Source organism: Phlebotomus argentipes, unplaced genomic scaffold (genome assembly GCF_947086385.1).
Source record: "Phlebotomus argentipes unplaced genomic scaffold, Phlebotomus argentipes genome assembly scaffold_4, whole genome shotgun sequence".
NCBI classification, from domain to species: Eukaryota; Metazoa; Arthropoda; class Insecta; order Diptera; family Psychodidae; genus Phlebotomus; species Phlebotomus argentipes.
In genome coordinates this window covers 9,512,972-9,539,523 of record NW_026776174.1, presented here as the reverse complement: position 1 = coordinate 9,539,523, position 26,552 = coordinate 9,512,972, and the positions used below count along the sequence as shown (strand labels likewise).

The 26,552-nt window shown below is 41.5% G+C and overlaps 10 protein-coding genes across 11 annotated transcripts; 7 read left to right on the top strand and 3 right to left on the bottom strand.

Annotated features, from left to right (window-relative positions):
* Positions 1–5: 5 nt before the first annotated feature.
* LOC132258356 (vacuolar-sorting protein SNF8) lies at positions 6–2,701 on the bottom strand. Of its 2 annotated transcripts, none has more exons than XM_059755655.1 (4): positions 2,569–2,701; positions 1,809–2,431; positions 1,609–1,744; positions 6–118 (listed from the first exon to the last, which is right to left on the bottom strand). In XM_059755655.1, exons 2-3 carry the CDS (start codon positions 2,417–2,419, stop codon positions 1,624–1,626), a joined length of 732 nt encoding a protein of 243 aa, XP_059611638.1. In that variant the 5' UTR covers positions 2,420–2,431; positions 2,569–2,701; the 3' UTR covers positions 6–118; positions 1,609–1,623. The 2 variants fall into 2 exon arrangements, with proteins under 2 accessions (XP_059611638.1, XP_059611637.1); XM_059755654.1 differs by having other exon boundaries at positions 2,501–2,584.
* On the top strand, positions 58–1,595 carry LOC132258438 (restin homolog). Its single transcript, XM_059755766.1, has 4 exons — positions 58–143; positions 203–1,094; positions 1,148–1,288; positions 1,344–1,595. The coding sequence occupies exons 1-4, from the start codon at positions 100–102 to the stop codon at positions 1,593–1,595; spliced, it is 1,329 nt and encodes a 442-aa protein (XP_059611749.1). The 5' UTR covers positions 58–99.
* LOC132258349 (116 kDa U5 small nuclear ribonucleoprotein component) lies at positions 2,619–7,812 on the top strand. Its single transcript, XM_059755648.1, has 5 exons — positions 2,619–2,727; positions 2,848–3,651; positions 5,428–5,714; positions 5,775–7,636; positions 7,698–7,812. The coding sequence occupies exons 2-4, from the start codon at positions 2,872–2,874 to the stop codon at positions 7,633–7,635; spliced, it is 2,928 nt and encodes a 975-aa protein (XP_059611631.1). The 5' UTR covers positions 2,619–2,727; positions 2,848–2,871; the 3' UTR covers position 7,636; positions 7,698–7,812.
* Positions 3,638–5,237, bottom strand: LOC132258351 (venom serine carboxypeptidase-like). Its single transcript, XM_059755650.1, has one exon. The coding sequence runs from the start codon at positions 5,101–5,103 to the stop codon at positions 3,682–3,684; it is 1,422 nt and encodes a 473-aa protein (XP_059611633.1). The 5' UTR covers positions 5,104–5,237; the 3' UTR covers positions 3,638–3,681.
* Positions 7,714–10,329, bottom strand: LOC132258350 (protein VAC14 homolog). Its single transcript, XM_059755649.1, has 8 exons — positions 10,137–10,329; positions 9,685–10,066; positions 9,499–9,615; positions 9,087–9,435; positions 8,414–9,021; positions 8,221–8,339; positions 8,081–8,160; positions 7,714–8,015 (listed from the first exon to the last, which is right to left on the bottom strand). Exons 1-8 carry the CDS (start codon positions 10,232–10,234, stop codon positions 7,714–7,716), a joined length of 2,055 nt encoding a protein of 684 aa, XP_059611632.1. The 5' UTR covers positions 10,235–10,329.
* A 28-nt stretch (positions 10,330–10,357) lies between these two features.
* On the top strand, positions 10,358–11,161 carry LOC132258357 (uncharacterized protein C15orf61). The gene is given in 5 exon segments (XM_059755656.1): positions 10,358–10,419; positions 10,564–10,688; positions 10,758–10,883; positions 10,885–10,945; positions 11,028–11,161. Coding segments are annotated over 4 exon segments (423 nt in total). The 5' UTR covers positions 10,358–10,419; positions 10,564–10,586.
* Positions 11,162–11,210: 49 nt separating this feature from the next.
* Positions 11,211–25,388, top strand: LOC132258352 (lysosomal acid phosphatase). Its single transcript, XM_059755651.1, has 5 exons — positions 11,211–11,630; positions 11,688–11,930; positions 12,007–12,540; positions 12,616–12,790; positions 25,102–25,388. Exons 1-4 carry the CDS (start codon positions 11,397–11,399, stop codon positions 12,760–12,762), a joined length of 1,158 nt encoding a protein of 385 aa, XP_059611634.1. The 5' UTR covers positions 11,211–11,396; the 3' UTR covers positions 12,763–12,790; positions 25,102–25,388.
* LOC132258354 (trypsin-1-like) lies at positions 15,577–16,541 on the top strand. Its single transcript, XM_059755653.1, has 2 exons — positions 15,577–15,851; positions 15,919–16,541. The coding sequence occupies exons 1-2, from the start codon at positions 15,634–15,636 to the stop codon at positions 16,469–16,471; spliced, it is 771 nt and encodes a 256-aa protein (XP_059611636.1). The 5' UTR covers positions 15,577–15,633; the 3' UTR covers positions 16,472–16,541.
* Positions 16,627–17,645, top strand: LOC132258353 (trypsin-4-like). The gene is made up of 2 exons (XM_059755652.1): positions 16,627–16,913; positions 16,975–17,645. Exons 1-2 carry the CDS (start codon positions 16,627–16,629, stop codon positions 17,534–17,536), a joined length of 849 nt encoding a protein of 282 aa, XP_059611635.1. The 3' UTR covers positions 17,537–17,645.
* Positions 18,099–18,994, top strand: LOC132258437 (trypsin-4-like). Its single transcript, XM_059755765.1, has 3 exons — positions 18,099–18,343; positions 18,412–18,545; positions 18,651–18,994. Exons 1-3 carry the CDS (start codon positions 18,099–18,101, stop codon positions 18,992–18,994), a joined length of 723 nt encoding a protein of 240 aa, XP_059611748.1.
* Positions 25,389–26,552: the final 1,164 nt, after the last annotated feature.

Below are 26,552 nucleotides of genomic sequence, written 5' to 3'. Positions count from 1 at the left end.
TATAATAAGGTATTTATTTTTTTAAATATCCACTTTGCCAAGAGCACGTAAATACTTCCAGCAACTTAATGACTTTGTTAGCACATCTGCTCGTGTAGCATGTCCAAGGGAGAAGCACCTGGAAGCGAGAGTCAGGATGTCAAGTAAAGTTCAATAAACTCGTCATTTATGGCTGTGTTTTTTATCAGATATCAACTTCCAGGCGTGTAATCGGCAAGTATGAGGAGTGCATAGATAGCCAACAGAAAGAGATTGAGTTCTACAGAGAGGAAAACCAGAGACTGAGGGAAAATATTGAGTTTATTGTGGAGGAGAACAATAGACTGTCGTCAGAGGCGAAAATTCGAAATGTTTCTCAGGAGGATATCTTCAAAGGTGTGGACAATGAGAGGCAAATCCACACTGCAGCTCTGATGAATCTCAAGAGTCAGGTGGATCTCCTCAAGGAGGAGAAGAATGACTTGGAGACATTGTGGACGCTGTCTAAAGACACAGTGACGAATTTAGAGAAGGAAATTATCGAGTACAGAAAGCTTCTCAATGAGCCAAATTCAATTATCAGCCTCAAGAAAGAGTATTCCCGGACAATACGCTTTCTAGAAGAGAAGATAGCCAATCTGCAGAGAGACTTAGAGGCTGAGAGATCGCTGAGTAGTGATTTGCAACTGAACAAGGACGAATTGAGTAGAAGAATTGAAGTTATTGAGCTCAGGCATTCGACATCTCAGGAGGAATTGGCCAAAACTGAGCTCTTTCTGAAGAAAACCAAAGAGGAAATCGTCAGCATCATGAAAGACAGACTGTATCTGGAGAAGAACCTCCATCAGAGCTACCTTCAGGCCAGAGAGTACGCGGACAGAGAGATTGTGGCTCTGGCAAAGGTCCAGGAAGCCCTAAATATTGCCGAGTGTGCAATAGCTGACAAGGGAAGAGCCATGGCCAAAGAGGACGAAATGCGAGAAGAATACGATAAATTGGCTAGTGAAATGAAGAGGGTGATTACAGAGGCTGCGGCCAAGGTGCAAGAGGAAATCTCTCGGACGAAGAGCAAGTACATGGAGAAGATAAAGAGTCTGGAGAGTTCTAATCAAAAGGTAACACATAAATATTCAAATTGGCGCATGACTTAAAATGCTTGTCTTTGCAGACAAGAGAACAACTGGCGCAAGAAGTACGAAAATCTGCAACTGTGGAAAAGCAAATGAACCAATTGGAGGAGAAATTGAGAGATGTGATGCAGAACAATACCGCATTGGACACAGATTTGCGAATTGCATCGCAATCAATTGTAAGAATTGATTGAAATTGTAAAAAAAATGAACCAAAATTAGATTCCTTTTCAGATTGAAATGGAGGTGAAGTTGGAGGCGTTCCAGAAGCTCCTCAACACTGGCCAAAAGACCACGATGATCTGTGAAGAGAGGACGAAAGAGCTGGAGAACTTCCTCGATCATCAGAGGAAATTGAAGGAACAGTGGAAAAATGTGGTCAATGAAGTCACTGTCAAACTGCAGATGGAAATCAGCAATCTTCAGAGAGAAAATGCCTCTTTGGCTGCAGAGAATTCCAAATTGCGACAGAAGATGGATGGCTAAATGGGAGGATTACCTGCAAATAGTGATGCTACTGCCTCGGGAAGAGACTGGGAAAGTAGTAAATCGGCACTTCACTTTGCAGATCAACCCAAACCAGACCATCACCGATTATTTTATCCATTACTTGCTTCGCCCGAAACTCCGTCCATCTGCAAAAGAGGATGCATTTATCATTGCCTGTATTTTGATAAACACTTTTCATGCAATACTCACTCTAGTTTGCCTATGACAATCTTCAGAGTGATGCTGCCGTCCTTCTCATTGGCGGCAATGTTGAGCACAGCAGTGGTATCCAGGCTGAGTTCTCCTGGCACAGATTGAATCATGTATTTACTAGGTCCGACCGGAAGGACTTTGAAGCCATTCCCGAATATCTTCAGTTTTTTGGCCGCCGTCAGGATGTCGTCTTTCGTGATGGCTTGCTTATTGGCTCCTCTCGAGGCATTCAGGCGCTTCTTCAAGTCATCCAATTCGATCAATCCGCCGGTATCGTCGTTGGCAGCCAGGCACACCTCTATCACTTGAATGGCCAGCTCGTAATAGAAGTCACCCATGCCCAGGATGCTCCAGAAGCCCTTTCCGGACACCAGAGGATCCACACCAATTGTGGCGCACATTTCCTGAAACTGCCGCCGGAACTGTGGATTTTTCTTGATCTCGTTGCGATGCTTCATGGCAAATTCCTCCAAATTGCTTCTAAACACCTCCATTTGACGAGACATTTGCTCGAATTGTGTCTCTTGAATCTCGATTCCCTTGTCCTTGTACTTTTCTGCCTCCAACTTCTGCTTCTGGATAGCCCCAATTCCAGCTCGTCGACGCATCTTGCAGGATTTCTGAATTTTCCGTGATTTGTTAGAAAATGTATCCAGAAATGATATTTGATAAAAATTCACGATTATTACCTTATAAAAAGCGTGGAAAATAAAATATTTTGTGGACAGAAAATTGTCAGTATATTTCTTATGTTTACCTTTTTGCTATATGGAAATCCCGGTAGAGTCGCTGTGGTCACAGTGAGGAAAACATACGCGCTGGTGCCGCAGTGAAAACGTATAAACGCTTCACATTTTCGTTGGTTTTCCTGTGTTTTTAGTGGCAATATTGGTGAGACATTACTATATTTGCAAAGGTAAGATCAGGCTTTATGTGAATATATTGAAGAATTTCTGTGAGGTCGTGTTAAACACCGTTGAATTGAAGAAAAACATGACGCCGGTTTGTAAGGTTAAGTTCCGAATGTCTTCTTCAGGTTCCGTGAATTTGGTAATAAACCATGGATCAGGATTTGTACGATGAATTCGGCAACTACATTGGCCCAGATCTGGAGAGCGACGATGACGATGATCAGAGCATCTACGGGCAGCCCGAGCAGCCGGACGAAATGGATGAGGATGCAATTGAGGAGGACGAAATAGAGGCGGATGATGAGAAGCGTTCCCGGGCGATTGTGTTACATGAAGACAAGAGATACTATCCGACGGCCTTAGAGGTGTATGGGCAGGACGTAGAGACGATAGTTCAAGAGGAGGACGCTCAACCTCTGGACAAGCCTCTCATTGAGCCGGTGAAGAAAATGAAGTTTCAGCTGAAGGAGCAAGAGCTGCCCGAAACGACCTACAACATGGAGTTTCTCGCTGATCTGATGGATACGCCGCCACTGATAAGAAATGTGGCTCTTGTGGGTCATTTACATCATGGTAAGACCACATTTGTCGACTGCCTCGTGCGTCAGACTCATCCGCAGTTTCAGGTGATGGAGGAGAGAAATCTCCGATACACAGACACACTGTTCACTGAGCAGGAGCGCGGTGTGAGCATCAAGGCGACGCCCATCACGCTCGTCTTGCCAGATGTGAGACAGAAGAGCTTCTTGATGAACATCTTTGACACTCCCGGCCATGTGAATTACTCTGATGAGGTGACTGCGGCGCTAAGGATCTGCGACGGAGTTGTTCTGTTTGTGGATGCCGCCGAAGGGGTGATGCTGAACACTGAGCGTCTGCTGAAGCATGCAATTCAGGAGAAAATGGCCATCACAATCTGCATCAACAAGGTATTTATTGCCCTTCTTGTCTGTACAACTCTATTGTGCTGAGTAGTGCTTTCCGTGAGTGAGATGGAGAAGGAGATCCAAGGCCCATTTGGGCTGATCCAGTGGAACCATGTGGCCAGCGTCTCTCACTAGAATCTCTATCAAGTTCCCCGCTTCCTTCACATATCCCGCAATCTCACCATCCACTCGCCAAATGCGCCTCTCAGCCGCCAAGTATTGATCGTGATCCTTAAAATCCAATTGCTGCAGATAGTTTACAGTGAGCGGATAGGCCACGATTATGTCCAGCTGTCCGCTGTAGAAGACAATAGGGTAGTAGGATAGCAATTCGCCGATCCAAAGCGCTACAGATTTCATGATATCCCGGATGAGAAAGGTTCCCACTTTGTTTTCGTCCAAGCCGTGGAATGTGAGATTTCCCACGTGAATGGCTTTCCTCATCTCAGCATTTCCAATCAATTTGGCCATTGCAGCAGACCCATCGTCGGTGAGAGTGCTGAGATAATTGTAGTACTGGACTAAACCTGTGAGGTTTTGGAAGAGAGAATTCTGTCCGTTGTCTCCGTCAATTAGGCGATCCATGAGTAGAAAGGCTGCGGTGTAATCACCGTTTTCTATTAGCTTCTCAGCACTTCTTTGGTATTTCGCAAAGAGATTCTTCGCATTGTCATCAATCAGTCCAATTTGATACAGATAATCGCCATAATTGAGCTGATGAAGTGGATCTGAGAAACCATCACCAATTGCCATTCCTTTTAAATTGATCACTTCATTGTCGGCCACTTGATTCTGATGGTGAATTTGATAGCCCAATGCTGGTATGTATTTTCCTGCATAGGATTCTCCAGTGATGTAGAAGGGATTTTTTCTCAACTCTGGGAATAGCTTAAAGAATTGCTGCATAGTCTCGTAGAGATTCTCTCCAACGGACGTCTCACTTGTCGAATAGCCCAAATCGTTGTCCGTGAAGCTGAATCCTGTTCCAACTGGATTGTCAATGTAAATTAGATTATGGTGCATGTGCCAGGAGTATTTCCTGGGCGGATAATCGAGATCTTCAGTGACGGAGAAGGGGCCATTTTCGCTGAAGAGACCAAATAGCGATGAAGCTCCTGGTCCGCCTTGAAGCCAGAGAACAACTGGGGCATTGTCTTTGTCGTTTTGTGCCCTGAAGAACCAGAAGAACATGTTGGAATTATACTTCTTGTTCACTGTAAAGTAGCCTGCGTGACTCTCGATCCAGTCCAGTTTTGCATGAGTGACGAAAGATAAGTTTTGTGCCATTGATATCTTCCCGGCTTCGATCAGGGGCGTGAGAAAGAGAGGCTCTCCAGTGTCTTCATTGTCTTTCGGGGTGTGGGACTTGATTTTGGGATATGGATTGTGGAATTGAGCACACACTGAGGCAAATAACAAACAAACGTAGAAGAGAACACTTGATTGAATCCTCATCCTGGCGTCTGAGTTGATTTAGAGAATTGTGACTGCTTCTGACACTGTCAATTGCGTTAGTTATATCACATTCAAACAAAGAAGTTGAATAACAGGGAGAAGTAGTTAATTTGATGATGTAGCAATTCAGCAATCTCTGGAGTGCTTCTCTTTAGATTGCAGCACATTTAATGGGCAACCCTGTTTGTTATTATTAATTCAATATGAGGAGATAATAAGGCATGACTTTTGGGCAAAGTTGAAGTGATGAAAATGAAAAGATGAAGCAAAATGCTAACCAGAACCAGAACGATAATGCGTATCATGGAATTTTGACTATTTCAGATTGATCGTCTGGTGCTCGAGCTGAAACTTCCTCCTCAGGATGCGTATTTCAAGCTAAAGCACATTGTTGAGGAGATTAATGCCCTAATTGGCATTTACACCGGCTCTGGAGGAAATGCACCTGTTATCTCACCAATTCTGGGTAATGTTTGCTTCGCCAGCTCACTTTATGGCTTCTGCTTCACTCTCAAGTCCTTCGCGAAGATGTATGCCGACACTTATCCTGGTGTGAACATCGTGGAGTTCTCACGACGCCTTTGGGGTGACATGTACTTCCACTCGAAGTCGTAAGTGCAACTAAATAATAATGTGGAAAGTATTTCTCTCTGATGGCTTGAATTTTACAGACGACGATTCACCAAGAAATCGCCACACAATTCAGCACAGCGGAGCTTCGTGGAGTTCATCCTTGAGCCACTGTACAAGTTGTTTGCTCAGGTTGTTGGCGATGTTGACACCACGTTGATGGACACTCTGACTGAACTAAACATAAAGTTGACGAAGGAGGAATCCAAGAGCAACATTCGACCTCTTTTGCGTCTGATAATGAATCGCTTCTGTGGGGATTTCTGTGGATTCGTCGACATGTGTGTGGAGCATATAAAGTCTCCTCTGGACAACAGCAAAAACAAGGTGGATCACATTTACACGGGAGTCAAAGAGGGTTCACTCTACGATGACATGCTGAAATGCAACCAGAACGGACATCTTATGGTGCACAGCTCGAAAATGTATCCCACGGAAGATTGTACGTTTTTCCAAGTGCTCGCTCGGGTGGTCAGTGGAACTCTGCATGCTGGACAGGAGGTGCGAGTGCTTGGTGAGAATTATTCTCTGCAAGATGAGGAAGACTCCAGAGTTCTTCAAGTGGGTCGGCTCTGGATCTACGAGGCGCGGTACAAGGTGGAGCTGAATCGCGTACCAGCTGGAAATTGGGTTCTGATTGAGGGAATTGATCAGTGTATTGTGAAAACATCCACAATCACGGACGTTGATCACTCTGAGGACATGTATATATTCCGGCCGCTGAAATTCAATACTCAAAGCATTATTAAGATTGCTGTGGAGCCGGTGAATCCCTCAGAATTGCCCAAGATGCTGGATGGATTGAGGAAAGTGAACAAATCCTATCCATTGTTGAGCACCAGAGTTGAGGAGTCTGGTGAGCACGTTATTCTGGGTACGGGAGAGTTGTATTTGGACTGTGTGATGCATGACTTGCGGAAGATGTACTCAGAAATTGACATCAAAGTGGCCGATCCGGTGGTGGCGTTTTGTGAAACTGTCGTGGAGACGAGTTCGCTGAAGTGCTTCGCCGAGACGCCGAATAAGAAGAACAAAGTGACTATGATTGCTGAGCCGCTGGAGAAGGGACTGGCGGAGGACATTGAGAACGACGTGGTGAGCATTGGATGGAATAAGAAGAGATTGGGAGAATTCTTCCAAGTGAACTACGACTGGGATCTTCTGGCGGCCCGATCGATCTGGGCATTTGGACCGGATGTCACTGGGCCCAATATTCTCGTGGACGATACTCTGCCCTCTGAGGTGGACAAGAGTCTGCTGGGAACAGTGAAGGACTCCATCGTGCAGGGCTTTCAGTGGGGCACTCGCGAAGGACCGCTCTGTGAGGAGCCCATCAGGAATGTGAAGTTCAAGATCCTGGACGCGGTTATTGCAAATGAACCTCTCCATCGTGGTGGAGGTCAAGTGATCCCGACAGCGCGAAGAGTGGCATATTCGGCTTTCCTAATGGCCACGCCACGTCTGATGGAGCCCTATCTCTTCGTGGAAGTTCAGGCTCCTGCTGATTGTGTGTCTGCAGTGTACACTGTGTTGGCGAGAAGGAGAGGACATGTCACCCAGGATGCACCTGTTCCCGGATCTCCGCTGTACACAATCAAAGCCTTCATTCCGGCAATTGATTCATTTGGTTTTGAGACTGATCTCCGAACTCACACGCAGGGTCAAGCATTTTGTCTGTCAGTCTTCCATCACTGGCAAATTGTGCCGGGAGATCCTCTCGACAAGAGCATCATCATTCGACCACTGGAACCTCAGCCAGCCACACATTTGGCTCGGGAATTCATGATTAAGACTAGAAGGAGGAAAGGTCTCTCAGAGGATGTCTCCATCAACAAATTCTTCGACGATCCCATGTTGCTGGAGTTGGCGCGACAAGACGTCCTCCTCAATTATCCACTATAAGGCAAGTTTCAGTGCGTCACATTGCGAAAAGAGCCTCATGTTGAATTTATTATGTTTTACAGGTATTTATGTAAGTCCTCACTCCCACAAAACGATGCTCTTTTTCCTCTGGATCATTCGCTGCTGATGATGGAACTTCTGAACTTTCTGGAAGTGCTCGAGAAGAGCATTGAAATCTATACTACTTTGGTTTTCAACGGATAGCGACGAGTCTGCTGTGACGTTATGGCCCCAGTACATGGGAACACACTGGAGGCGGTTTTTGAGCAGATGGAATGCGTCAGTTTGCGGCAGGAGCATCAGAATGCCGAAGAGGGCTTGAGCCAAGTAGTGGCCATCTGGGGACTTCTTCTCCTGGGAGATCAAAGTGAGGCGAAGCGCTGAAGAAATGAGAAACAATGTTTTAAATTGGAAAATAGAGAAAAATGAGAGTGAAAATTCTTACATGCGAATATGGGAGATTCAATCAGCTGGACCAATTTGTCAATTTCAGTGAGAAATTCCACAGTGACTTCGAGGTTGCCGCTGTAAAGAGGATGGAATTGAGGCCAGGTTAAGGGTATTGAAGCGTGCATTTATACTCACAATATGACCACCAATGCGGACACGTGTTGATAGCATTGCGCCAAGAGGCAGAGTGATAGTGTTGATACAGGACAATGGGCCCAGCATTTGTACAGGCACTCGAATAGCGTGGCGGATTTCTGCATAGAACAATGATCACAGTTTCAGCACAAAAGGCACCGATGGTGAATGGGATAAAAGGTATAGTGTGTACCTTATTGCGGATATCCTTGAGGGAGTTTCGCAGATCAAAGAGCTCAGATGCCGTGAGCAGGATTGTGTTTAGCGTACGAACCATCGTTGAGGCGAACTTGATATTTGTTGTCTCTTCACAGATGATCTCAGCAAAGGTGCGGTAAATGAGCTCGGCGTTTAGGAGCACACAGAGTTGACGAATAATGAGTGATCCCTTGTTTTCTAGAAAGGATTTCTCCTCACTGAATAGATTGAGGAGGCTGACGAGGAATTTTCTGTATTGCGTTTGTTTGAAGTCATCATCGGCGCTGTTGGAGTTGATGATTTCGGCGAGGACAACCAATCCCTGCAGGACGACGTCGTCTGAGCTGTCAGAGAGCACGCCAAGGAGGACGGGAAAGAGACTAACGGAATGGATGGACATCTCTTCGTGGATCTCCGTGAAGAGATGGTGAATCCACTTGAGCACAGCAACTTTGGTATGTACAGAACTATGCCCTAAATACTGTCGCAATACTTCCATCACAGAGTCCAAGTCGAGGTTCTTCAGATTGTTCATTTTGTCCTCCTTGGAGGACACTAGTTCCAGCAAGTCTTTGTTCACCAGCTGGGCACACTCCCTAATCTCTGCAATGGGGTGAAGAAGGCTTAAACTGATGGGGAGAAGTTGAGAAATAACAGCTCAAACTCACGTTTTCGGGAGTCTCCTTCGTACGCCAGACAAGGGAGAATCGCTGTAAATATTCCACTAGCGAACTTCATCATTCTCGGCCCGGACAGCTGAACAAACTCACTGAGCCAAGTGATGGCTGTGAACTGAATCAGTTCATTGCTGGTCTGAGCATGGCCTATGAGGATGTTAGTCATTGCCGGCATATCAGCAGAGTCTGGGTCATTGCGAATGCTGCGTAGAAATTGCGCCAACAGAGTGCCGCACATTCGGTGAATTTCCACCATGTTGTCCTCCAGCATTTGGAAGAGTCCGTCCAGAATTTCTGGCAGATAGACAACCATGTTGATCTCAGGGACAGCATTCAGAATCTGCGAAGCAAAATGCTTAAGAAAATAAGTAATTCTGAGGTTTACAAGAAGCAAAACAATTACGGATATCCATGAGATGATGAACTGTCGAGCGAAGGAGTTCTTGGCATAAATTCTCTCCCTCAGAAGCGGAATGAATGAGTCCAGAGCAAAGGTTTGCGAAGACTCCGTGACAATGTCCTGCAATTCAGAGATTTGCATGAATTTCTCCATCACATGTTGCACATTAGAGAGAGAGTGAGAAAGTACCTTCAGCAGTCTGTCCAGCAATTCACTCCCATTCTTCACATTCTGATCCGGATCAGTCACCAGACGACTGAGTGCCGAGAAAATGTCCGGGAACAGTGGAATAATGCTGCTTCTTGCAACTTTGACGACATTGTACAGTGACTCAGTGGCTGCATACCTGACTTTCGTGTCGGCATCTGATAAGCAATTCAGAATGGGATTTACAAGTTCATTGATGAATAATTCCGTGTCTTTGCCCAGTCCAATGCTCGCCCCTGCCAATGCAATCAATCCGCCCTTTTTCTTGTTGGGGTCGCGCGATGTCACAAAGTCCCGCTCCAACACCTTCAGTATCTTCTGGATTTGCTTCGTGTTCTTGGCATTGTTGAACTCTGCCACCATTCTGGCGAGGAAGCAGGCAAAGTTAGTGATTTCCATGGGGATTTGCAGAGAAGGAGGATTTTAGAACTCACTTTTCAACTTCCTGGGAGGCCAATTTTCTCTTATCGTACGTCTTGTCGCTCAATGTCTTGGCACATGCTTCACTGAGGGGGGCGTAAACATTATCCATCTTATTTATTATTATATTTTATAATATAATTTATGAGAAATTCGAATTAGCGTCTGATGGGAATCGCACGAAACGTCACTGGAGAACTATTTTTGAGGTTAAAACAGCTGATTAGTGAATGTTTACATTTCGTTGTGAAGACATTTCTGAGAATCTTTCCTGCCTTTTTGACCTCTAAAAACTAGGTAAATAAGTAGTTTGCGGGTATTTGGATAATAACCGGTCATGTCTTCATGCAAAGCTAACATAATTATGTGGAATCATTAACGAATTTTCAACGAGTTCACCTGTAAGGCAAATGGTTGAATTCTATAAAGGGTGTTGTTCAGGAATGTTGCATATAGGATAAATAATGCTATTCAGACGAGTGATAAGGAAGCCAAAAATGTCTGATGTCCTCACGGGGTACTTGGAGCAAATTGGCGAGCCTCCGTGGACGTCCTTTTTCGTGAAAGTAATGCAATGGCTTATGTAATTTGCTTCATTTGCTTTGATGAATAAAACTTTCTAATTTCTTACGTAGTACAAAGACGTGGACAATGACTTTTTTGGTCAATCGCACTTCAATTGGACCCTAAAGTCTGGCAATAATTATCATATTCTGCGAACCGGTGCATTTCCCTACATGAAATACCACTGCACGATGAGACCCAACCGAAGATTTATCATTCGAGAACAATTTTTATGGGGTGATAAAAATTATTAACTTAGGTGCGTGGATAAAATTTGATGTGTGTAGTATTTGAGCTAGTATAGTAATACATTTTCTTATATTGTCGGGTTGCATTTGCAGGAATACCGCAGCTGATGTACGGTTTGGCGGCCACGCGGCTTATCAGACACGTGGAGTACGTGACAGTGGAACCAACAAAGGCACAAGTTCCCATCTACTTCCTCTACAAGGAGGACAAGGGATCGAAGTACTGAGAACAATTATCACAGACTTTCTGTATGATGCCAAGTAATCAAGGCAGTATAACTCGCGTGACCTTATTCTGAGCTGCTGAAGATATATTTATACAGTGATCAACACTAAAGTGATTGCTCAGCAAATAACATACTAAATGGCAATATTTGTCAAACGGATTTGCAAGATTAGTTGTAATTAGTGGAAAATTTGAGTGTTTGTTGTTGAAGAAAGAAGAGGAAAAGTCAGTGGAAGATGGATCCAAGTAGACGAGGATTGACGATCTCAGTGATCCTGCTGGGCACAGCTCTTTGTGCAGTAATGCTGGCGTACTTCGTCTTCGGCGATAGCAATGATGCGGAAGGACTGCGGACACTGCGAATGATTGCCATTCTGTTCAGACATGGTGACAGATCTCCGACGGAATTGTATCCAAATGATCCACATCAGAATTATCCATGGCCAGGAGGTTTAGGTGCTCTATCGGAGGTAATGTAGACAATATTCAATCACACAATTAGCAACTAAAGTGTCTCACCTTCGCAGAAAGGATCTCTGCAAATGTACAACTTGGGGAAGAATCTCCATATGAGGTACTATCGTTTGCTGCCTCCGAATGGTCTGTACTCCAAGGATGATCTCTTCATTGGCAGCAGTGCTGCTGAGAGATGTATCATGAGTGCCCAGAGCTTCATGGCAGGTTTCATGCCACCACTTGAGAGTCGCAATCCGTTGCCAATTTCATGGCAACCAGTTGCAATTCATGCTCCACCACGAGACCGTGATTACGTATGACAGTGATAAGGCGCAACACAGGCGGACAGAGAGATATGTGATTTTTCTTTTATCTTGACTCTGATTGCAGTTATATGCCCAGAAGAAGCCGTGCCCGAAGTATGAGGAGGTGTTGCGAAAGCTGTACATTAATCCACCCGCTGACATCCAGGAGATTAATGAGAAGAATGCAGAGTTATATAAGAGACTGACAAAGGAGACGGGTCAGAATGTGTCAACTATATTGGACGTGGAGTTTCTGTACAACACGCTGGAGATTGAGAAGAATGCTGGTCTCACACTTCCCGACTGGGCGGAGGGTGTATTCCCAGAGAAGATGCTCCCAATGGCTGAGCGGAGTCTGGCATTATTCACGGAGACGCCGTTCATGAAGAAAATCAAGGGTGGCACGATTGTGACGGAAATTCTCGATAACATGGTGAGAAAACTGAATGGTCTCCAGCACAGATCTATTTTCGTGTATTCAGCCCACGATGTCACACTGGTTAATTTCATGAGGGCCATCGGTGTTATCGGCGAGACCGCAAAGAAGCCAGAGTATGCTGCAACAATTGTGGTTGAGCTCCATCACAGTGTCATATATGAGGATGATTTTGAAGTGAAGGTATATCCTGTGGTCGGAATGTGGGGAGGAGGGGGTGTTATTGCTTATTAACAATGTTCTGGCATCATTTTGCAGATTGTCTACTACTTCAACAGCGAAGATAAGTTCCCCAAGGAGTTGTCAATTCCCAACTGCGAGTCTCCGTGCTCCTTGACGGCATTCAGCAAGTCTGTGGAGTCGCTGATTGTTCGGAACTACGATGAAATTTGCCAGCTTCTTTGATGCTCTACAGAAGCAATAATTTGGAGAGGTGAGTCCATTTCTTTGATTAATTTCAAATAATCTCCCACATTGAATGTTCGTCTTCACGTATGCGTTCGCCATATGATATTGATTGTTGCATTAATTCGTGGCTTCAGTGACATTGCACATTTATCCGGAGGGTTAATAAATCACACTTCAATGTGGGTGAGAGAATGTGTGAGGAGCAGAAACAAGAGTAATATGATTAATGAAAATTTAATAAATCATATATTGGGTGCATTGTATGCCGTTTTTGCTCCCCTACTTTACGATATATCCATCCATTAATGTTGGCGAGAGATTTCTCTTGTAATTTCTGCCACACTTTCATCGAGATTCTGGTGAGGACAAGTCATGTGTGATGTAATTGTGAAACACAAGAGATTTATTCCAGTTTTCTCTCGCATATTTACATGTGTTTCTGCTTCTATCCCAAGAGTTTATTTGAAAGTTTTGTGTACAAAATAATTAGAATTTGTTGTATCCTGCCGAAAATGTGCTTTTAATACACTCGAAAGTTTTCCCGTTGCCGGAAACTTTGTATAAATATCCTTTGCATATCACAGGATTTTAGAACAGACAACATCTTCTTACGGCCAAAGAAGAGTTTCTACATCTTTGATCTCTCCTTTTCTTTACTATTGTTTGCAAATAAATCTGATTCGAGTTCATCTGCTTACCAGAGGGGTTCTTTTTACACATACATTCTCTCTATCGCTCTCACCACTAATGCTAGCGAAGATAGATGTACCAATGTCCTATGAATTGAGTAATGTATGCATGAGTACATTTGCAAGATAATGGGACTCCTGAGGAGCTGGAGACTTTTGGACGATTTCAGACAAATGATGGTACGAAAATAGATAAATCGATTATCTGGGAAGGGAAGTTACTCTCCTCAAGTATGCTACAAACTGTGATTTATTTAAATTGTCTTCTCACAGCTTTATTTACACACCTGTAAATTTTCTCTTTAGCAGCTATTGATGTTATTGTACTTAAACACTGATGATTTGTCTTTTGTCATGCTATTTGCATAATATAGATTGGAGGAGAAGATTTGACAGTACATTCAAACTGAAGCTCGAAATTGAACAAGTTTCTATTCACTTATGAAAGTGAAACAAGGATTTTGATAACTTTTTGGGATGATTTATGCCTTCACTATATGATAACCATTCATATAAATTGACACTTTTTAAGACATCTTTAGAGATTTTGTGTTTGAAAATATTTAAAATTTTCATGGAAATTGTCCATAAACATCACAAAGTACATTTAAAGGAAAGACATCAGAGCGCGAAAAGCACATCTTAGATCACAACCACAGACTTAATAGAAAATTGGTGCATATAATAATGAAAGGCATTTAATATGTAAATTTACCTATTGTATAGATTTATATACGTATAGCATATATATACGCATAAGTTAGAGGCGAAGGAATATAGCGCTGTGTAATATGAAATATGATGACATTATTATTTATTGTTTCATAACGGAGGGAATATTGTATTTACGGTGAGATTTATTATATACCCTTTTGAGAACTCTTTGCGCGAGGCAACACTTCTACCTGGAAATACAAATATATAGTCAATAAGGGTTTAATATCAAAATTCGTCAAAACACCTGCAATGTACTGATTACAAATGTTTTGCTTCTGTAGAAGCCGATTGTGAACTTCTCACATTTGGGCAATAACAATTGATTTCCTAATGGTAATCACTGGGGATTTTCTACAGATTATTGATGAGAAGATAAGACTGTGAATGCATTGGGAAATCAAATTCCAAATGTAATGCCAAGGAGTCTCATTGAGAGGTTTAGGGATAGTTTATACGTCCATCAAGGTCACTCTGAGTGGCGAAATACTTCGTTTGGCTCGGAGAGAAGATAATAAAGTGATTGCAATAACATTTTTATGCGCGGGAGAGCGGAGTTCGGGTGACTTGGGTTCAGGGCTGTAGAGAGAAGGTGGCAAAAATGGTGTTCTGCAGGATCTTCACCCAAAGTGTTCAAATTTTTATGATCTCTCATGCATATAAGCTAAACGTACGTATCCATTAGGTATAATTTTAATATACTCCTCATGAGACACTCTTGGGAAATGTTCTTAATAGTCGAATGAATTTTCAAGATGTTCCCCATATACCCTCTAATGGGACCTTTTATTGATTAAATATTTCACATGGTGTGAAGGTGAATGTTCTTTCGGGCCTTATGAGATATTGAAAAGTGTTAAGCTACGTCTTCATATCACTGAACTTGACATATTTGAGCACAATGGATGGGTTTTTTTTCGGTTATTACGTTCCAGGCAAGTGTCATTTGATAGTTAATGCCATAAATACAATGTTGCAAATTGACAGTGTGCATAAAAATGTTAAATTCCAATCACTTAAACATTAACAACAAATGTTACATATCTATTGATTCTTGATTACTTATCCTATGAAGTGGATGCTCATGTATCGGCATCTCAAGTGCTGCAGACTTTCCAAATCGTAAGTGGGTTTGCAGATTGGAGTCTGATTCTAGAGCTTTTCAAAACGGAAGTGATAGATTGAGGCAATAAATTCATATCATTCTTGTAAGCCACACGACCAGGTTTTTTTGCTGACATTTCGTGGTTAAGGAGAATATAGAGCACACGGGTCTATGACAGAAAGTATTTAGTAATCCCCACTTAAGGTCATTTACTCAACTGATATCGATGGCAACACTCGAAGATCTTGAAATGATTTTGATAAGACACTCAATGCATTTCATGATTATCAATTTTCCTATAAATACGGTGACTGGAATTGTCTGGACATCATTCATTATTCGGTACTTTTGTGAAACACAATGATTCGCTTGGTGGTTCTGTGTGTGCTGTTTGCGGCAGCTTTTGGTGCTAATTTGAAGTACTTCCCGAAGCCGAGGCTGGACGGAAGGATCGTTGGTGGCTATGAGGTGAACGTTGAAGACGCTCCGTATCAAGTATCCCTCCAGACGTCCGGCCACATTTGCGGTGCTTCAGTCCTCAGTGAGAATTTCGTCCTGACTGCTGCCCATTGCACTGAGTATGATCACATTCACATTGCCACACACCCAATCTGGAATTCTCTAAACTCCTTTTCTCTTTCACAGTGGTCAATCTGCTGGCAGACTAACTCTGAGGGTTGGATCCAGCTACCATGCAAAGGACGGTGAAATGGTGAAAGTGAAGAGAATTGTACAGCATCCGAAGTATAATCCACGCACCGTCGATTATGACTTCTCCCTTCTGGAACTGGAGAAGCCTCTGAAGTTCAGCGAAGTGTGCCAACCAATTGACTTGCCGGAGCAGGATCAAGATGTTGAGGATGGTGCTATGCTGTTGGTGTCTGGCTGGGGCAACACTCACAACTCTCAGGAGTCCAGGAATAAGCTGCGTGCTGCTGTCGTGCCCAAGGCGAATGATGATTCATGCAACAAGGCTTACAGCGCCTACGGTGGCATCACAGCCAGGATGATCTGTGCTGGATTTGAGGAGGGTGGCAAGGACGCGTGCCAAGGAGATTCCGGTGGTCCGTTGGTGGAGGACGGCACCCTCGTGGGTGTTGTGTCGTGGGGATATGGCTGCGCCGAGAGAGGATATCCCGGTGTCTATTCTCGTGTTGCATCAGTGCGCGACTGGCTGAAGCAGGAAGCTGATCTCTAAAACTTCTGTAAACAAACATTAATCTCTGGCTTGTATCCGAAATGATTTAATTAAATATTTTCCATCATAACACTGTGCATTTTGATACCATAAAAACATTAATTTAGAAATTGGTTTTGCCCTAATCAAATTGTTCAAGTGGTTCAACTTGATAAATGGACTGTATAAATGCGCAGGAAATACTTCAGAAAGCAGTCATATTTCATTTTCTAATGCATACTGACAGAATGATATCGTTTGTGGAAATATTCATACTTCTCTTGTTAGTAAATTTATCCAAGACAACGGACAAGTTACCCGTATTACATAGCAGAATAGTTGGTGGTGATTTGGCGGAAATTGAAAATGTTCCTTATATAGTATCACTTCAAGTCAATAAGCGACACATGTGTGGCGGTAGCATAATTAGCAAAAAATATATATTAACGGCGGCTCATTGTATGTAAGTGTTGGAATTCACTGCAAATTAATTATTGTGTTTCACGTAATTGTTTCTGTTCCAGTTTTAATGGACAGTTGATCAAGGTGCAAGTGATATACGGCACTGATAGCATTAAAGATGGAGGTATAATGGTTAATGTTGAGAAGTCAAAATTCCATCCAGGATATATTATGTCCACTAATGAAAACGATATTGCTGTTCTCAAACTGAGCACAAACATTCAATACAGCGATAAAGCTAAGCCAATTCGACTGCCAGAGGAAGATGAATGGATAGATGATGGAGTTCTAATGGAAACTTCTGGTTTTGGACATCTTAAATGGAATTTCACCGAAACAGACGGTCTTTTGCGCACTGTTGAAGTGCCCAAAGTAAATCAAGCGACTTGCGTTAGAGCCTACAGAGAGAAAAAGAAGAAAATCACGCCTAAAATGTTTTGTGCTGGCTACGACATTGGCGGCAGGGACGCCTGTCAAGGTGACTCTGGTGGACCAATTGTTCTGGACGATGTGCTAGTTGGAGTGGTATCCTGGGGATTGGGATGTGCCAGTGCAAAATTTCCTGGAGTTTACACAAACGTTTCGGTTTTTCGCAAATGGATACAGCGTGAGACAGGCCTTTAATATAATAATTCTGTTTGGGAAATAAAGGATGAGAGTATTCAGAATACCTAATTTTCGAAAACTCCTTTGATTTTTAATGTTTTCAAATGTACAACTTGAATTTTTATTCTGAGTTGTTCACTAGTATTTGATGAAATTTACCCCCTGACAATGAGTCGTGCATCTTTGTGACTTTTGGAAATCTTCCAAAAATCATTTGTCTAATTTTTTATATCTGGAATGTTAATATATTGAATGTTCAGTATTCAAAAAATTGTATTGTTATCTTACACTCTTTTTCTCTTCATGCGAGTTTCCTTCTTCATTATTGAGCTGAAAGAACAGACGAGTAAGAAAGCGCGAAGTATTTCTACACTCATAAAGCCACTAAAGAAGGCAATAAAAGTTTCTTCCAAAGAATAATTTTATTGACTATTGAGTGTAAAGCTATAAATTTATAAGAAGGTTTGTTTCACTTTATCATGGTGTAATTTGAATTTTAACACTTCGCGCACTTAACTTGTTCCTATATAAGCACCATTGTAATTAATTCTGAAAGTATTTGTGTTTGTCAACCTGCGAAATGATACAATTTGAGAAAGTTTTCGTACTACTTCTGGCCATATATTTGCCTACGTTTTTGGGCAATTTACCAAATGCAGTCAATAGAATAGTCGGTGGTGAAGAAGTAGGCATTAAATCAATGCCTTATGTAGTAGCAATTACAAATTCGGATAATAACGATCGCTATCCGGGCCGCCGAAGGATTCTCATCTGTGTTGGCAGTATTTTAAATGAAGAACTTGTCTTAACAGCGGCCCATTGCATGTGAGATAGCTTAAAAGTATTCCAACTAATAATTTTTATACTAAATATATGTATTTCTTTTGTTTTAGCTATGATACACGTCCTTATAAATATGGGGTGGTATATGGTGAAAATTGCTTTTACGAGGGAAACCCAATTGAAGTTGCTGAACTGTTTATTCATCCAAAGTATTCTCTTCGCGTGAAGTATGATTATGATATTGGTATGATGAAAGTGAGGACCAAGTTCATTTTTAGCATGGATTATAAACCAATCTTATTGCCAAAGAATAGGGAAAAGGTTGGCAATGGAATTTATTTGCAATTAGCTGGCTATGGAGCCACGGATGCAGCCAATTTTGTGACAGATGGCAAATTACGCAGAGTGCAAGTTCCTAAGGTTGAAACAAAGATTTGCAAGAATGCTTACACTGAAGGGAATAACGAAACCAAAGTCACGTCAAACATGATGTGTGCTGGCTATGAGAGAACTTTCAAAGGCTTCTGTATCGGTGACAATGGGGGACCTTTGACTCATAACCGTGTATTGGTTGGGATAGTATCTTGGGGTCGTGGATGTGGGACACCGGAATATCCTGGAGTTTACACTCGTGTCTCACATGTTCTTGAATGGATAAAGACAGCGACTGATACACTGACATTTGAAACATGAGTGACGACATCAAAATATTCAACAATTACAAAAGATTAATAAATATAATTATTCAATTTCTCAGAATTCGAGATAATTAGATATTGTTAAACGTCATGTTTGAGTAACACAATAAACATTCAAGCACACATTCTTGATAACGTAGACACCGTTGATAGCAATTACAATTATTGAATTGAGAAACACACAAATTGAATGAATTGTGGAAGTAGAAAAGCCAATTTATACATTTTACTTCAGATATATACAGAATTTTCAGTGAATGGTGGTTGAATATTAAAGCTATGTTCGAAAACCATCTCCTAAGACATAAAAATATCGCAATTTGTGTAAGCTATAATATAAGAATAGATATCATCTTATCGTGAGCTGGTTGAAGAAAACTGTTGCTGTTTCTGGCACTCACTTTATGTTGCAGCATCACGAGAGGATTTACACTTTTTCCTTCAATAAACATAAATACCAAAAATTGATTCAACTTTTGCATGGTTTATAGTGTTTTCAGACGCCATGGGGAAATATGCATATGAATGTGCAGCAACTTGATATTTCTTAATATTACGGTTTCGTTCTGCTGGAATTGGATGAGAAATTGCGGAGTTTCACACATCTACATATGTGCATACGTAACATGTGCATTTTTACAGTGTTTTGTGATGCAAATGTTGCTATACTGTACCATGTCAGTTTATAAGAAAATGTTGAAGATCGGATTAAGTGACGAATTGCTGTGGAATCAGTCAAGAAAAATGGTGCATACATTTGACTGGATTCCTTAGAATAAAAAGTCTATGTAATATCTTCGCTGAATCTATACGGCGAAGCTTATTCTTGGCTGTATATGTATGATACATACATACATGTGGGTGGAAACATCCCGTAAGCTCGTCTCTTTCAAGTGATGCTCACGAGATAAAGTGAAGAGTCTGCGTGCTAAAATTGAGGCCATGTGCTTGGTGCAGAAGTACAAGAGAGAAGCCTGAAATATATTTGTTGGGTAAAACAATAGACTGAAATATATTCCGTAAGCAACATTTTTCACGATCTTAGTGAAAGAACTTTGGAAGCTTTTTCGAGCACTACTCTCAGACGCATGTGGAGACTGAATCGGTAGTTTCTTGTGTTCAAAGCTTAGAAGAGTAACTATCCGACCAAATTAAATCTCTATTTATTCAGCTCTTTTCCAGATCCTATTCTCGAACTGAAATCAAGGTGTATATCATCACTATGAATTCTATATGACATTATTAAAGACGTGATTGAGAATCTAATGGCGTGAACAAATTATGGAGAATGTAGGAAAGTTTCCCCTCTTCTTCAAGCCTTCTTTCCGCAGCTTCAGTAAGATTTGGTATTCTGGTGAAGAAGTGGCAAATGGAAGAGTGAAGAATTGTGATTATGATTTATACTCAAACTGTATTGCGTAAACATACACCATCTTTGGATGTGATGCTAAATGCCTTTGAATAATCGATTGCCAGACTCTGAAAGCTTAAGAGGGAGAAGTTGAGAAATATTGCTGGTCGTTTTTTGCGTGTCATTTGCACTTGTAGGTAGATGTTTTAGTAGTCTTTTCAATTTTCAAAACAGTGCCATTCTAACCTGATGTCTCGTCCCACTTCTTGGACAGGAAATCTTAATACAAATCCCTTTCACATGCTACATTTTCACATCTAAAGAGGATGACACAGGAATGCAATATATCATGGAATGTTTTCTATGTGATTTTCTTCTATTTCACCCCTAGATAGATGTGCTGAGGAGAAAATTTTCATATTTATTAGAAATACAATCACTGAGGGACATTTGGAATGTATCCAATTAACATGTTGGTGATATTTTTTGTTCGTGTAAATTTACCATGCGGAGAATTCATAAAATTGAGTATATATGAGATGAGAGGACGACTTCAATATGTCTGCATTTTGGCAGCCCAAATGGGAATTCCTGTATGATATTGTATGCATAGCATTACATAGCACATGACTCACACGTTCATGGAATAGTGTGTTCGATAATTTTTCAATTTAGATTGTGAAATACCTCCTCAAGTTTGAATTATTGAGCACTTGCAAACTCCTCGCATGAATTTAAATACCTATTGTGTGTATAACTATACGTGTGACGAGAGTGCAGGAAATCATGTCGATTTTCACATCCATGGCTCGCAGACTTTCTTAATATTTATTCATAGCCATTTTTCTCGTTTTGTATGTGCACTTGATGAGCATGTCAATATCGATTAAATCTATCACCACAAGACTTCATCAATCAAAGTCTAATTAGGTTTATGGTACACGTATCACAAATAAGAGATTGATTACCGACCATCTTCAGGGCATGGGGGGTCGCTGGAAAAACATCTTAACTCATGATGTGTGATAATGTGGGCCGGGCAAATGAATAGGGAGGTAATTGGATGATTCCTATTAAGATTTTTATCACATCGTGAATGGGGAAGTGTTGGCAAAAAAGCTCCATGACAAATGCCATCCCATATATTGGGAGCTCTTGGGCTTGTGGGGTGGATAAAAACACCCGAAATCTCATGTCACTTGTGTCGGGGAAACGCTTCAACATCTGTATCCAATAAATCAAGCATTTGAAAGAATCTATTTATCATTTTATGTAAAAACTTTTTCGCCATAATCCACAAGTTCAATATGATGAAGAATATACTATTTCTTCGATTTCTTCACCGCACACTCATGACTTGAATGGCAAATATTTAAAAGCAAAAAAATCTACGCGAAAGTTTATCCGCGCACAACTTGGGAAAAGTTAGTTTTTTTGTCCACCACAAACGCCTCAAGGATATAAATTATGTTATTCAATTGTTATTGAATATTTGTGGTTCATTTGTCTGTATCTGCCCTGAAGGTGGGGAGGATGCATTGTAGTTTTATGAGTACTCGAGGCTAAAATTGTGTGCTCCAGTAGTTAATCGTGAATGTTTGCTTTACTACTCAATCTTGAATGGTGACAAGAGGTGCATACACCGATGGAGCCACGCTTTCAATTTCAGGCTACTCAAATATGCATAAACATTCTCTAACACACCATTCACATGTAGGGTAAATCATCAAATCACCAAGCATAGCAAACTCTTCTTCCTATATTGACATTTTCACAATATTGCTCTTGTTCATTTCGAGAGCATTATAGTTTTATCAGATGAGGTGAATTAATACACGCACTATGTCAATGGAGCCACAACATTAATAGATCACCCGGATTTATTTGCAATCAGACCAAAGCCAAGCCGATGTAGACACAGAGTTATCTTTGATTGGAATGTGGGAGCAAAAAATAGGGCAAATATTGTAATTTCCATTTCTGATGAATGATTTGCAGGAAAAACGATGGAGATCCAGGAAATATTTATAGCCACAAGAGACCAGCATGATTGATAGGTATTTCGGCCTGGTGACTGGAAGAAATTTAAATGTAACGAAATGCATTATGTAATGTGATTTGTAATTCATCCCCTAACGAATGGAAATTGTGTTACGAAGGGTATCATTCAATGAAGAGAAAGAAGAACCACATCCCTTTTCCACTCGTTTTCCTCGCACTCTTATGTGCCATGGAGTCTGATGGTTTTCCCACGGTCTGTACAAATACCCAGTGAATTTCACTGGAGGGTGTGTCTGTGTGTGAGTGGAGACGCGATAGTGAAAAGTGGTACTCAAAGCCACTATTCACAAATAAAATATTTTTTTGCTCCACCACCACAGTATTCGGATGGCATGACGATATTTATTTGTAATTGAGGGAATTTCTGCCACCGGAAGACTTGGGGTGTATTTTGAGTGCAATGGTGTTCACAGATGGAAAGAAAATGAAGTTTATCTTTGCCACACGTATGTAAGCTTGGGGAATTGAAGAATTCTGTCACATGCTCCAATCGAGTTATTTGAAATCAATCAAACAAAATAGATGGACTTCTAGGAAGTGTTCTGCTGAGCATTCAACGATTTCCCTCTTTTGGGATTGGATCTAAAGGGTGTTCAGGATGTGAAAGAAATACATTTTGCCTACATATTTGATATCGCTTTCATCTCTCGTGATTATTGCAATTGTGCGAAATAGCGCAAAGTAGCAAATTTGTTATCTGCACTTCCGCAGGAAGATGAGATATTTTTTCTCATGCCAAACCACTCGCATGTACAAGCTTGTAGTCGGTGGATTTTATTTTAGCCAGTGAATTCATTTAATTTGTATGCAAATTTCACCTCAATTGCTATATTCACATGCTCCTTTTTACTACGATATGAGGATAACCACCCACATAGTGAAAATCTAAAATTACACACGCTCCCTTTGCTCGAACTCTCCTTGTTCATTATCCCTTCTCTATGGGTGCACCACCCCCAAAAAAAAAAAGTGTTCTTGTACGGAGGAGTAATTAAATTTAACCATTTATTAACATGGGTTTCTTGCCTACAAAGGGCTAATAAATCCCGAATGATGGGATCAAAGCAGAGCCATGCATATACACTCAATGTATCATTTGACTTTTGAGATTTGCTGGGTGGGGAGTGACAAACTTTAATGGAATTCGCTTTGCAATTGGGAAGTTAGCGGGAGGCAACTTTTCTATACTATGCCTAAATATTAGGGGATCTTATAATTCAATTCGAAAGACCTTTATCATGGTAATCTTCAATGGTTCTGCTACGTCAAAAGGGAAGAGTGAAAGAAAATGGAAAAATCTGTATTTGCCAGGAGTTGCAAAAGTATTTCCCAAGAAGTCTAATTTCAGAAGGTTAAGTCTTGCGGAAGGTGGAGAAAATTGAGAAAAGTTCTCTTCCGCAATATGGTCATCAATACCAGAGCGATTGGCAGAGAAAGTTGCTCTCTCGCACTTTGTCCACAGGCACACAGGAAAAGTTGTGCCCTATGTAGGGCGAGCTATTCAATTTGCATTTGCAGTGCGAAGTCTTATCCTTTCACCCCACTTAACGGCCAATTTACTATTTTGTACACTTCATGGCGAGTACTAAAAGAAGCGTTGAAAAAAATCGCTGTTAAAAGTAGTTTAATTGGATTTTTCCGCCCGTCACAGCCTGTCCCACTACCAATGCAATACGATGGGGGCTGTAATGAAAGCTGTCTGTATTCTTTTTTATGGATCATTGAAGTGGTTTTCCCTTTTATTTCTTTTTCGTCACTCACAGCATTGTCAAAAGGGGGGCGATGGAAAGCGGGAGATGTGCTGCGTATTTTATTGTAGTTTGGCGCTCAATAAAATATTCCGGTCATGAAGTACATTAAATCTCGATTAGTGCGAGATTTTCCTAGATTCTGATGAAAGAGGTATGGAGTTTACATGACTTCTATATTAGGGCAGGCAGTGACAGGGCGCTTTTGCAAATCGCCACAAGCTATGTACAATGTATACAAAGCCAGTCCTCTTCATAATTATGTGGCGCTCTTCTCAATCCGTATATTATGTCGAGAGGCCTGAGAACAAAACCACTTCATGAGTAGACAAAACAGGAAGTGCATTTTAAGTCCACAAGATTGAGAGAGAAATCACGGACGGCTTTCACATGAATCGTGAAGATATTTCTTGTGCTTCTCATGCTCTGACGATGAGAGGACGTCGAGATGCTGGATTACACAATCGACTCTGCCGCGAGTAAGTCTAATCGCATGCAATGATGGGAAAGAGAACAAAACAAGGCCATTAAAAATATTATGCTCTATTATAATAAGATAAGTGGCAGGATAAAATTGAGGAGCGAGGATGCTGTGCGGTGTCAGTAGTCTTGTTGTCTCACTTTCAATGCCCTTCTATCTATGTAGTACTGCGCCAAGCACATGGCCTCGATTTTACTACGCAGGATCCATCCATTGGGGAGAGATATGTGCTAAACCCCTTCATACAAGAGTAAATAGTACATATTCTTGCATAACACCGTGAAGAGATGCGATTTTGGATCAAGGATTTATCACTGCACCCACTCCCGTGTCACAGAAGATGCCATTTATCATCCCCCTCATAATTATTGAGCACTGATATGACCCAGTGAGAGACGCCACAAGAGACTCTACGCTGTCAACCATCCATTCTAATGCTCTGTGTTTACTTCTATTTACAGAATGGAATGAACTGGGCAGATGTCAACATGGAGAGATGCTACAGCACATGAGGCAGAAATTCTGGCAATTGGGATTCGGCTAACTCATGAGGATTAGCTTGTGTATCACCTCGCTCCACTATAACTTAAATAAGTACCTTGATATCGAAATTGACTGACTATGCATCTGATATTTGCTGCAAAAATAGATTGCTAATTGAAATGCGAATCATTATATTCTTCCAACGAAGCTATTGAGCCATAGTGGATTTTCCTCACTGCAGAATAAACATAATCTACTCTCTAAAGAGCTTCTTAGCCGTTTGTCACCACTCAAGAGCCCCATTGTGGTGCATTCGTTCTAATACAACGATGTGCAACACTTCTATGTTCAAGAAGTAATGTAACTTTCCAATGGAAAAACACCGGAATAGTCCCCCTTGAATGCAGAAGTTGTAGCAGAAAAGTTTCAAGATTCAAGCAGTAAATATGCTCTCACATTATTTACAATCAAGCTGAGAATAAGAGTCCCTAAAAGTCTCACTATTTCACACCATTTTATCGGACGTATTGGAATTTACTTGTATCACGTAATCAATGTTCAAAGCGAAAGTGGAGTTTCTATGGGAAGAATTCATAAGTATTAGCCAAGCATCTGAGACTCTGCAACTTATTCTGCACTGCCACAAATTCTCGGCACTGGAACGGTTGCATTTTTATGCTTATGGTATATAAAGTTTAGCAATTCAATGCAAATTGCCGCAGGGGAAGTGCCGTGGCGACTGCAAGTGTGACTGGCAGGGAGTATCAGTGGATATCAGTGAGGAGGGGAAATGTAGCCTATTTAGGGGAGCGCACGATGAGGCTGGACGCCTTGGGGAGACGCATTATATCACGCATAGATGCGTCCTGAGCATGCGCCGGTAAGCCAAGTTGATTGCCGGCATAGGGGAGTCACCCCATGAGCGAGCAGGAGGACTATATCACTCCAGTGGCCCGAGGTGAGTTGAGCGTGGTCAAAACCGATGTTATTACTCAATTTTTTGAGCAAATTGATTGGGCATGTTTGAATAGTGTGTTGAATATTAGGGAAAATAAGGTAAGAAGGAATCCGCCCTAATTACTGGTGAATGCAATCTAGTGAAAACCCATTAAGAATGCCACGAATCCTATAAAAAGTAGTGATTAAGTAGAATCACCCGAATTTAATGAGCACCCAAGTGGAGCATTCGCCACTTCACTTACCCTTAATGCTCTCGAATGTCTATCCTGATTCTTTATGTTTCTCTGAGTTCTGTAATAATGGTATAGTAACTATTCTGCTTTTACGACAGCAAATCCGTGCTGAATTTTCTATGACTTTCAAAACTATTAGGCCCTTTCACCACATGGTCGTACTTTTAATTTTTAATGCTATTGGATTTGCCTCAACTCCACGTCTCATTTGGAGGATTTTGCCCGAGTTTTGCACG

Excerpts from the sequence above, each read along its gene's own strand:
- LOC132258350 (XM_059755649.1), bottom strand. The coding sequence starts at position 10,234 with ATGGATAATGTTTACGCCCCCCTCAGTGAAGCATGTGCCAAGACATTG. Across the intron at positions 9,616-9,684 it reads TGCTGGACAGACTGCTGAAG|GACATTGTCACGGAGTCTTC; the intron begins GTACTTTCTCAC and ends TCTGAATTGCAG. Across the intron at positions 8,340-8,413 it reads TCAAGGATATCCGCAATAAG|AAATCCGCCACGCTATTCGA; the intron begins GTACACACTATA and ends TGTTCTATGCAG.
- LOC132258352 (XM_059755651.1), top strand. The coding sequence starts at position 11,397 with ATGGATCCAAGTAGACGAGGATTGACGATCTCAGTGATCCTGCTGGGC. Across the intron at positions 11,931-12,006 it reads CACCACGAGACCGTGATTAC|TTATATGCCCAGAAGAAGCC; the intron begins GTATGACAGTGA and ends CTCTGATTGCAG. Across the intron at positions 12,541-12,615 it reads AGGATGATTTTGAAGTGAAG|ATTGTCTACTACTTCAACAG; the intron begins GTATATCCTGTG and ends ATCATTTTGCAG.
- LOC132258353 (XM_059755652.1), top strand. The coding sequence starts at position 16,627 with ATGGACTGTATAAATGCGCAGGAAATACTTCAGAAAGCAGTCATATTT. Across the intron at positions 16,914-16,974 it reads TTAACGGCGGCTCATTGTAT|TTTTAATGGACAGTTGATCA; the intron begins GTAAGTGTTGGA and ends TTTCTGTTCCAG.
- LOC132258356 (XM_059755655.1), bottom strand. The coding sequence starts at position 2,419 with ATGCGTCGACGAGCTGGAATTGGGGCTATCCAGAAGCAGAAGTTGGAG. Across the intron at positions 1,745-1,808 it reads ATTGTCATAGGCAAACTAGA|ATGGACGGAGTTTCGGGCGA; the intron begins GTGAGTATTGCA and ends CCTCTTTTGCAG.
- LOC132258438 (XM_059755766.1), top strand. The coding sequence starts at position 100 with ATGTCCAAGGGAGAAGCACCTGGAAGCGAGAGTCAGGATGTCAA. Across the intron at positions 144-202 it reads AGCGAGAGTCAGGATGTCAA|GCGTGTAATCGGCAAGTATG; the intron begins GTAAAGTTCAAT and ends ATCAACTTCCAG. Across the intron at positions 1,289-1,343 it reads GAATTGCATCGCAATCAATT|ATTGAAATGGAGGTGAAGTT; the intron begins GTAAGAATTGAT and ends ATTCCTTTTCAG.
- LOC132258349 (XM_059755648.1), top strand. The coding sequence starts at position 2,872 with ATGGATCAGGATTTGTACGATGAATTCGGCAACTACATTGGCCCAGAT. Across the intron at positions 3,652-5,427 it reads TCACAATCTGCATCAACAAG|ATTGATCGTCTGGTGCTCGA; the intron begins GTATTTATTGCC and ends TGACTATTTCAG. Across the intron at positions 5,715-5,774 it reads ATGTACTTCCACTCGAAGTC|ACGACGATTCACCAAGAAAT; the intron begins GTAAGTGCAACT and ends TGAATTTTACAG.
- LOC132258354 (XM_059755653.1), top strand. The coding sequence starts at position 15,634 with ATGATTCGCTTGGTGGTTCTGTGTGTGCTGTTTGCGGCAGCTTTTGGT. Across the intron at positions 15,852-15,918 it reads ACTGCTGCCCATTGCACTGA|TGGTCAATCTGCTGGCAGAC; the intron begins GTATGATCACAT and ends TCTCTTTCACAG.
- LOC132258351 (XM_059755650.1), bottom strand. The coding sequence starts at position 5,103 with ATGAGGATTCAATCAAGTGTTCTCTTCTACGTTTGTTTGTTATTTGCC.
- LOC132258437 (XM_059755765.1), top strand. The coding sequence starts at position 18,099 with ATGATACAATTTGAGAAAGTTTTCGTACTACTTCTGGCCATATATTTG. Across the intron at positions 18,344-18,411 it reads TTAACAGCGGCCCATTGCAT|CTATGATACACGTCCTTATA; the intron begins GTGAGATAGCTT and ends CTTTTGTTTTAG. Across the intron at positions 18,546-18,650 it reads GAAGTATGATTATGATATTG|CTGGCTATGGAGCCACGGAT; the intron begins GTATGATGAAAG and ends ATTTGCAATTAG.